This window comes from Hyla sarda, chromosome 2 (assembly GCF_029499605.1).
Source record: "Hyla sarda isolate aHylSar1 chromosome 2, aHylSar1.hap1, whole genome shotgun sequence".
Taxonomy (NCBI): domain Eukaryota; kingdom Metazoa; phylum Chordata; class Amphibia; order Anura; family Hylidae; genus Hyla; species Hyla sarda.
Genome location: NC_079190.1, coordinates 60,870,222 through 60,881,298, shown reverse-complemented (window position 1 = coordinate 60,881,298; position 11,077 = coordinate 60,870,222). Strand labels below are relative to the sequence as shown.

The 11,077-nt window shown below is 45.1% G+C and overlaps 1 protein-coding gene across 1 annotated transcript; it reads left to right on the top strand.

The window, feature by feature from the left end:
• Positions 1–206: 206 nt before the first annotated feature.
• On the top strand, positions 207–3,427 carry LOC130358534 (protein spinster homolog 1-like). Its single transcript, XM_056561896.1, has 2 exons — positions 207–342; positions 1,836–3,427. The coding sequence occupies exon 2, from the start codon at positions 1,861–1,863 to the stop codon at positions 3,373–3,375; it is 1,515 nt and encodes a 504-aa protein (XP_056417871.1). The 5' UTR covers positions 207–342; positions 1,836–1,860; the 3' UTR covers positions 3,376–3,427.
• The last annotated feature ends 7,650 nt before the right edge of the window (positions 3,428–11,077 follow it).

Below are 11,077 nucleotides of genomic sequence, written 5' to 3'. Positions count from 1 at the left end.
GTGCTTTATAAATTATCAGGGAGGAATCCCAAAAGTTTGTCTCTACAAAATTCTGTTAGTCCAATAAAAAAGGTATTACAATCTGCATCACTGGACTAATATGGCTACTCACATTTACTATACAGATATACACATACCTGAAGATGGTTTAGAACCCTGTGATGTCACACATGCTTGTGATGATGTCACCGTAAGCTGTACAAGGAGGTGCGCGCCGGCTGCAGTCTCTTCAGTGTGTTTTGCATTCACAACCTGTGGTGCAAAGTGTTTGTTAGAGAGTTTCTATTTGCGATAGAGAATTCAAGATTTTGACCGTTCCTTGTCTGAAGAGAGAACCACAAGGTAAGTCTCATCCTCTTCTATTCATACATACACAGGGCTTTTTGTTTGACAGTTTTTTTTATAACAAAAGTTATATTCCTCATAGCATTGTGACAATACTTGGCTTAGGCATTAAACATAATAAAATGCACAGATAGTATCATGACCAGAGCTTTTTCTTGCAAAACTGCTAAAATGCAATTATGCCCAAAAAAGCCCCCAAGAAAAAGAGTCCTAATTTATGAAGTTCTAAAAGATATAAGTCTATGAGAAAGATTTGGTGGTGTAGTAAAAGAATAACAGAAAGATTAGGGCAGACATATAATAGTATATAATAGAATTCTGTGTGTACTAACAATAGAAATACTCCGGGTACTCCGAAAGGGAAAATTTTCAAATCAACTAGTGGCAGAAAGTCATATAGGGGACGGATAGATCCCAATGAGGTGGGGTAGGTTCATTATTAGTAAATGTATATAGCGGGATAGCCCAATTGTATCTACAGTATGAAGTTCACATGGCCCAGTGACCATACAGCCAAGCCCTTATAATCCGCCATTACTAGGACAGATTCAGGGTTATCAGATATTACTATGACCGGAGAGGTTCAGGTTTATCAGATATTACTAGGACCGGACAGGTTCAGGGTTATTAGATATTACTAGGACCGGACAGGTTCAGGGTTATCAGATATTACTAGGACCGGACAGGTTCAGGGTTATCAGATATTACTAGGACCGGACAGGTTCAGGGTTATCAGATATTACTAGGACCGGACAGAATCAGGGTTGTCAGATATTACTAGGACCGGACAGGTTCAGGGTTATCAGATATTACTAGGACCGGACAGGTTCAGGGTTATCAGATATTACTAGGACAGGACAGATTCAGGGTTATCAGATATTACTAGGACCGGACAGGTTCAGGGTTATCAGATATTACTAGGACCGGACAGGTTCAGGGTTATCAGATATTACTAGGACCGGACAGGTTCAGGGTTATCAGATATTACTAGGACCGGACAGGTTCAGGGTTATCAGATATTACTAGGACCGGACAGGTTCAGGGTTATCAGATATTACTAGGACCGGACAGGTTCAGGGTTATCAGATATTACTAGGACCGGACAGGTTCAGGGTTATCAGATATTACTAGGACCGGACAGGTTCAGGGTTATCAGATATTACTAGGACCGGACAGGTTCAGGGTTATCAGATATTACTAGGACCGGGCAGGTTCAGGGTTATCAGATATTACTAGGACCGGACAGGTTCAGGGTTATCAGATATTACTAGGACCGGACAGGTTCAGGGTTATCAGACATTGGTAACCTCAGGGAAGACGTCTCCATATAAAACACTTATAGAGAAGCGTCTTCTTCTGAGGCTGCGATGGTCTTAGTGTTATCTTGTGTTTCTGTGCTGGACATTTCTGCTCTGTATGAAGGATCTATTGTATAATGACAGGAATGATGACATGTTGTCTAATGTGTTCACTTATCTCTCTCTCTCTAGTGTTTTCAGGCTCTGACCTGTGACCATGGCCTCTCCACAAGACCCATTGCTGAAGGAGGAGGAAGAAGCAATGGAGGACCCTAGTGATATGGATGTAGAAAAGGGCGATATTCCTGAGAGGCAGAACCTGCCATCTCTAAGCGTGATGTCCACCGCACGTTCCATCATCACCGTAGTGATCCTCGCCTTTGTTAATTTGCTCATCTATGCAAATCGCTCCAGCGTGGCGGGGGTGCTGCCTTATATACAGAAAGCATATGACACCAATGCTAGTCTGTCCGGCTTATTGAATACATTGTTCATTGGAAGCTACGTGCTGGTCGCACCAATTGCCGGATATTTGGGCGACCACTGTAATAAGAAATATACTGTTTGCACAGGAGTCATCGTTTGGCTGAGCATGACACTTACCCTGTCATTCATCCCTGATGGGTATTTCCTGCTCTTCCTGCTGACGAGTGGACTGGTTGGGGCCGGAGAGGCGACTTTCTGCACCATCGCCCCCTCCATCATTGCAGACCTTTTTACAAGTGACCAGCGGACCCGCATGCTGAACGTGTTTTACTCCGTCATACCTGTAGGCTGCGGACTAGGATACATCATCGGGCCCAAAGTGACTGATGCAGCAAGGGGCGATTGGCACTGGGCATTTCGGGTCACCCCTGGCCTGGGCCTCGTAGCTGTGGCTTTGTTGATTTTGGTCACAAAGGAGCTTCCAAGAACGACTACAAACGGGAAGAAGAACAACAAATCCCAGAAGTTTGCCAAATGGGCGACAGATCTGAAAAAACTATTTAAAAATCGAAGCTTCATGTTAACCACCATGGGATCGACGGCTGTATCCTTCATAGTGGGAGCCATAGGTGTATGGGGTCCGTCATACCTGACCCACGCACGAACACTCCTACAAGAGAAGGACCCTTGCCGTGCTGAACCGTGTGACTATCATGACATCCTAATATTTGGTGTGGTTACAGTCGTTTCCGGCATTCTGGGAGTTGTAGCAGGGACGGAGATAAGTAAAAGATATCGCAAATCCAACCCACGGGCGGACCCGCTTGTGTGTGGATGCGCAATGATGCTCTCCGCCCCTTTTCTTCTGTTGGCATTGACTTTTGGCAACATCAGCCTCGTTGCCACCAACATCTTCATCTTCATCGGAGAGACGCTTCTGTCAGTAAATTTCACCCTCATATCTGACATTATACTAAAAGTAGTAACTCCGTGGAGGAGATCTTCAGCCCTGGCCGTGCAGATGACAATCTATCACCTCCTAGGTGACGCCGGCAGCCCGTACCTCATCGGCTTGATATCTGACACCTACGAACGAGGATATGCCAAATCCCCTCTTCTGAAATACCGCAGCCTGGAGTATGCCCTCATGACCTGCACCATAATGGCAGTCATCGGAGGGGCCTTCTTCATGGCCACGGCCCTATATATAGAGAGGGACGAAAAAGAAGCAGAGATGGAATCAGAACCTCCGTCATCCTCCTCCTCCTCACTGCTTCCTGCCGATGAGGACCGCGCATCAGACTGAGGAAAAGTCATTGCTTACCTTTATCTCGTTTACTTCATTAAAAAAAAATTAAGAAAAAAATAACTGCATTTGTTCTATGTTCCACTTTACCCCATATTCTCTACCCAGGGGCGGACACAGACAGCAGAGGGCCCTTGTGCAAAGAATGTGCCTGTGCCCCCCCCCCCAAATCATCAATTGTTCAGCACCCCCCCTCCATGTGTCACTTACTCAGGTGGACCCCCATATGTCACTTGCTGTATAAGTTTCTAATTATTTATTAAGGCCTCCCATATGCCGCAGCTCATTCAAGCCCCCCACATTAGGTAGCATAGATTCCCAACATTAGGTAGCATAGATTCCCCACATTAGGTAGCATAGTTTCCTCACATTAGATAGCATAGTTTCCCCACATTAGGTAGCATAGATTCCCTACATTAGGTAGCAGATTCCCCACATTAGGTAGCATAGTTTGCCCACATTAGGTAGCATAGTTTCCCCACATTAGGTAGCATAGTTTCCCCACAATAGGTAGCACAGATTCCCCACATTAGGTAACATAGTTTCCCCACATTAGGTAGCATAGTTTCCCCACATTAGGTAGCACAGATTCCCCACATTAGGTTACATAGTTTCCCCACATTAGGTAGCATAGTTTCCCCACATTAGGTAGCACAGATTCCCCACATCAGGTAACATAGTTTCCCCACATTAGGTAACATAGTTTCCCCACATTAGGTAGCATAGTTTGCCCACATTAGGTAGCACAGATTCCCCACATTAGGTAACATAGTTTCCCCACATTAGGTAGCATAGTTTCCCCACATTAGGTAGCACAGATTCCCCACATTAGGTAACATAGTTTTCCCACATTAGGTAGCATAGCTTCCCCACATTAGGTAGCATACTTTCCCCACATTAGGTAGCATAGTTTCCCCACATTAGGTAGCACAGATTCCCCACATTAGGTAACATAGTTTCCCCACATTAGGTAGCATAGATTCCTCACATTAGGTAGCCATAGCCCCCCCAAACACACAGACAGACACAGACACACACAGAGACACACTTACCTGCCCTGCACAGCGCTTCTCCTCTCCGGCAGCGGCCTGACGAGTGACGTCACTGACGTCACTTGTGCGGCGTCCCTCATCAGACCCCGGTCGGCCGGAGGCAGACTCACTGTCTAAAGTGCCCGCTGTGCTATTATACCCCGCAGCTGCTTTAGAACAGTGAGCAGCGGCGGCGCCAACCCTACCATGAACCTATTAGGCACAAAAAAAAAATGGGGGCAGCAAAATGCCGCCCCTGAAAAGTGCCACCTGGGACTTATGGTCCCACCGGGTCCCATGGTAGGGCCGACCAGAGGCGGCTCTAGACTTTATGAGGCCTTAGGCGAAACTTGAACATGAGGCCCTGCTTTATTTTCTGCTGAAATTACATGGTGGTCCGGCTGTGAGATGGTTATACTGTGACATCACTGTGTATTATCCCTGTACTGTGACATCACTGTGTATTATCTCTGTACTGTGCCATCACTCTGTGTATTATCCCTGTAATGTGACATCACTGTGTATTAACTCTGTACTGTGCCATCACTGTGTATTATCCCTGTACTGTGACGTCACTGTGTATTATCTCTGTACTGTGCCATCACTCTGTGTATTATCCCTGTACTGTGACATCACTGTGTATTATCCCTGTACTGTGACATCACTGTGTATTATCCCTGTACTGTGACATCACTGTGTATATTATCCCTGTACTGTGACATCACTGTGTATTATGCCTGTACTGTGACATCACTGTGTATTATCCCTGTACTGTGACATCACTGTGTATATTATCCCTGTACTGTGACATCACTGTGTATATTATCCCTGTACTGTGACATCACTGTGTGTATTATCCCTATACTGTGACATCACTGTGTATATTATCCCTGTACTGTGACATCACTCTGTATATTATCCCTGTACTGTGACATCACTGTGTATTATTCCTGTACTGTGACATCACTGTGTATTATTCCTGTACTGTGACATCACTGTGTATTATTCCTGTACTGTGACATCACTGTGTATTATTCTTGTACTGTGACATCACTGTGTGTATTATCTCTGTACTGTCACATCACTGTGTATTATCCCTGTACTGTGACATCACTGTGTATTATCCCTGTACTGTGACGTCACTGTGTATTATCCCTGTACTATGACAACACTGTGTATATTATCCCTCCCTGTACTGTGACATCACTGTGTGTATTATCTCTGTACTGTGACATCACTGTGTGTATTATCTCTGTACTGTGACATCACTGTGTGTATTATCCCTGTACTGTGACATCACTGTGTATTATCCCTGTACTGTGACATCACTGTGTATTATCCCTGTACTGTGACATCACTGTGTATATTATCCCTGTACTGTGACATCACTGTGTATATTATCCCTGTACTGTGACATCACTGTGTGTATTATCCCTGTACTGTGACATCACTGTGTATATTATCTCTGAACTATAACATCACTGTGTGTTATCTCTATACTGCAACATCACTGTTGATACTTACACTGCACTGTGACATCACTGTATATATTATGCCTGTATACCCTAATGTCACTGTACATATTTACCTTGCACTGCGAGTGACAATACAGGGTAAATATGCACAGTGACATCACAGTTCAGAGTTAATATAAACAGTAATGTCTCTGTACAGGGATAATAAACAGTTTTGCCACTACAGGGTTAATAAACGCAGTGTTGTCACAGTAGAGGGTAACTATACAGTGATGTCATTGTACCGGGAAAATATACACAGTGAAGTCAGCATTCAAGAATAATAAACTGTGATGTCACTACAGGGTTGTTATACACAGTGACATCAAATTACAGTATGAAGCACAGTGATGTCACAGTTTATTATGAAGCACAGTGATGTCACAGTTTATTATGAAGCACAGTGATGTCACAGTTTATTATGAAGCACGGTGATGTCACAGTTTATGATGAAGCACAGTGATGTCACAGTTTATGATGAAGCACAGTGATGTCACAGTTTATGATGAAGCACAGTGATGTCACAGTTTATGATGAAGCACAGTGATGTCACAGTTTATGATGAAGCACGGTGATGTCACAGTTTATTATGAAGCACGGTGATGTCACAGTTTATTATGAAGCACGGTGATGTCACAGTTTATTATGAAGCACGGTGATGTCACAGTTTATTATGAAGCACGGTGATGTCACAGTTTATTATGAAGCACGGTGATGTCACAGTTTATGATGAAGCACAGTGATGTCACAGTTTATGATGAAGCACAGTGATGTCACAGTTTATTATGAAGCACAGTGATGTCACAGTTTATTATGAAGCACAGTGATGTCACAGTTTATTATGAAGCACAGTGATGTCACAGTTTATTATGAAGCACAGTGATGTCACAGTTTATTATGAAGCACAGTGATGTCAGTTTATGATGAAGCACAGTGATGTCACAGTTTATTATGAAGCACAGTGATGTCACAGTTTATTATGAAGCACAGTGATGTCACAGTTTATTATGAAGCACAGTGATGTCACAGTTTATTATGAAGCACAGTGATGTCACAGTTTATGATGAAGCACAGTGATGTCACAGTTTATGATGAAGCACAGTGATGTCACAGTTTATGATGAAGCACAGTGATGTCACAGTTTATGATGATGCCCAGTGATGTCACAGTTTATCATGAAGCACAGTGATGTCACAGTTTATTATGAAGCACAGTGATGTCACAGTTTATTATGAAGCACAGTGATGTCACAGTTTATTATGAAGCACAGTGATGTCACAGTTTATTATGAAGCACAGTGATGTCACAGTTTATTATGAAGCACAGTGATGTCAGTTTATTATGAAGCACAGTGATGTCACAGTTTATTATGAAGCACAGTGATGTCACAGTTTATTATGAAGCACAGTGATGTCACAGTTTATTATGAAGCACAGTGATGTCACAGTTTATTATGAAGCACAGTGATGTCACAGTTTATTATGAAGCACAGTGATGTCACAGTTTATTATGAAGCACAGTGATGTCACAGTTTATTATGAAGCACAGTGATGTCACAGTTTATTATGAAGCACAGTGATGTCACAGTTTATTATGTAGCACAGTGATGTCACAGTTTATTATGAAGCACAGTGATGTCACAGTTTATTATGAAGCACAGTGATGTCACAGAGACTACAGAATGTACAACTGTACGTATGATGAAGATGGCGGGATGCTATCGAAACGTCACACACACATGGGGGGATAAAACACTTTGTTTTTGCCCCTTATCTGGGAGTGCCGCTGGATCTTTAGTTTTGTAGATAGATAGATAGATGATATATAGATAGATATAGATATGAGATAGATTGATGATAGATATGAGATAGATATATAGATAGATAGATAGATGATAGATATGAGATAGATATATAGATAGATAGATACATACCGTATATACTCGAGTATAAGCCGACCCGAGTATAAGCCGAGACCCCTAATTTCAACCCAAAATCCCAGGAAAAGTTATTGACTCGAGTATAAGCCTAGGGTGGGAAATACCTCATCCCCCCCTGTCATCATCCAGACCCGTCATTAACATCCTCATCATCCCCTTGTCATCATCCCACACATCCCCCCTTCATCATCCCCTTATCATCCCACACATCCCCCCTTCATCATCCCCTTATCATCCCACACATCCCCCCTTCATCATCCCCTTGTCATCATCCCACACATCCCCTTATCATCCCACACATCCCCCCTTCATCATCCCCTTGTCATCATCCCACACATCCCCTTATCATCCCACACATCCCCCCTTCATCATCCCCTTGTCATCATCCCACACATCCCCTTATCATCCCACACATCCCCCCTTCATCATCCCCTTGTAATCATCCCACACCCCCCCCCCTTCATCATCCCCACCCCCCTTCATCATCCTCTTCTCATCATTCGCCCTCAGTGGTCTTCAACCTGCGGACCTCCAGAGGTTTCAAAACTACAACTCCCAGCAAGCCCGGGCAGCCATCGGCTGTCCGGGCTTGCTGGGAGTTGTAGTTTTGAAACCTCCGGAGGTCCGCAGGTTGAAGACCACTGCGGCCTTCAACATGCGGACCTCCAGAGGTTTCAAAACTACAACTCCCAGCAAGCCCGGGCAGCCATCGGCTGTCCGGGCTTGCTGGGAGTTGTAGTTTTGAAACCTCCGGAGGTCCGCAGGTTGAAGACCACTGCGGCCTTCAACATGCGGACCTCCAGAGGTTTCAAAACTACAACTCCCAGCAAGCCCGGGCAGCCATCGGCTGTCCGGGCTTGCTGGGAGTTGTAGTTTTGAAACCTCCGGAGGTCCGCAGGTTGAAGACCACTGCGGCCTTCAACATCATCCAGCCCCCTCTCACCCCCTTTAGTTCTGAGTACTCACCTCCGCTCGGCGCTGGTCCGGTCCTGCAGGGCTGTCCGGTAAGGAGGTGGTCCGGTGAGGAGGTGGTCCGGGCTGCTATCTTCACCGGGGGCGCCTCTTCTCCGCGCTTCCGGCCCGGAATAGAGCCGTTGCCTAGACAACGACGCATCTGCGTCATTGTCAAGGCAACGTGACTATTCTGAGGCCGGGCCGGAAGCGCTTAGAAGAGGCCTCCCCGGTGAAGATAGCAGCCCGGACCACCTCCTCACCGGACCACCTCCTTACCGGACAGCCCTGCAGGACCGGACCAGCGCCGAGCGGAGGTGAGTACTCAGAACTAAAGGGGGTGAGAGGGGGCTGGATGATGTTGAAGGCCGCAGTGGTCTTCAACCTGCGGACCTCCGGAGGTTTCAAAACTACAACTCCCAGCAAGCCCGGACAGCCGATGGCTGCCCTGGCTTGCTGGGAGTTGTAGTTTTGAAACCTCTGGAAGTCCGCAGGTTGAAGACCACTGCGGGTGGGGGGAGTTCACTCGAGTATAAGCCGAGGGGGTGTTTTCAGCACGAAAAATCGTGCTGAAAAACTCGGCTTATACTCGAGTATATACGGTAGATAGATATGAGATTTGAGATAGATAGATATGAGATAGATAGATAGATAGATAGATAGATCAGTGTATCCCAACCAGGGGGCCTCTAGCTATTCCAAAACGACAACTCCCAGCATGTCTTTGGCTTTATGAGCATACTGGGAGTTGTAGTTTTGCAACAGCTGGAGACCCCCTGGTTGGGAAACACTGCTCTATCTATCTATCTATCTATCAATCATCTATCTATCCATCTATCTCCTATCTATCTATATCATATCTATCTATCATCTATCTATCTATATCATATCTATCATCTATCTATCTATCATCTATTAATCTATCTTTCTATCTATCTCATATCTATCTATATATCATCTATCTATCTATCTCTCATATCTATCTATCTTTCATCTATCTCTCGTCTATCTGAGATAGATATGATATAGATAGATAAATAGAAAGATAGATAGATACATAAATAGATGGATATAGATAGATGGATAGATAGATATGAGATAGATATAGATATGAGATAGATAGATATGAGATAGATGGATAGATAGATAGATATGAGATAGATGGATAGATAGATAGATATGAGATAGATAGAAATGAGATAGATAGATATGAGATAGATAGATAGATATGAGATAGATGGATAGATAGATATGAGATAGATAGATATGAGATAGATAGATATGAGATAGATGGATAGATAGATATGAAGATAGATATGAGTAAGATAGATAGATGCATAAATAGATGGATATAGATAGATGGATGGATGGATACATAGATAGATAGATAGGAGACATATATATAATAGATTGATAGATAGATAGATAGATAGATCAGTGTTTCCCAACCTGGGGGCCTCCAGCTGTTGCAAAACTACAACTCCCAGTATGCTCATAAAGCCAAAGGAATGCTGGGAGTTGTAGTTTTGCAACAGCTGGAGGCCCCCTGGTTGGGAAACACTGACCTACCTCCCACGGTCTCCTACAACTTTCCCCCTCTCCCCCAAGCAAGTGACTTACTTTAAAAGGGCAGCATCAGCAGTGGGCAGTGGGCAGGTAAGTCCTTCATACTGGTGGTGTCCGGGCCTGTATACACACAGCGGGCCTGCTCCACAAGGTCCAGCAGCAGCATACAGGGGAGTGAGAGAGGGGGAGGAGCTTCCTGTCTGCTCTTCCCAGTCTGCATAGCGCGGCCCCTGCGTGGTGACAGGGCTGCAGGCTGAAGATTTATTTCAAAAAAGGCCGGAGTAGATGGCTGCGGGGGGGGGGCGGGGTGCAGCGGGGGCTCGGGCCCCTTACTGGTGTCCATGAGAGCTGCTAGTGACCTACTGCTGCTAGGGGGGGGGGGGGCAATCATGATGTAGGGGTGGTTGCAGGGGTGGTTGAACGCAGCGTCCATCCGGGTGCTGTAAACTTGCTGTGGTCAGGGAGTATGCGGTGATATGTGGCCTAATGCTCGCCTCTGGGGCCGGACCTGGAGAGGGCAGCGGGCCCCCTCTCACGCTGGGCCCCTGTGCTGCTGAACAGGCTGCACAGGCGATATGTCCGCCCCTGATCCTATCTCAAGTCAGCGTGGCCTGCATCCAAACTATAAGTCCCAGCAAGCTCTAAGGTGTCTGAAGTCACTGGTCACCTCCGTGGGCCTAGCCAAGCTGTATAGACTGTTA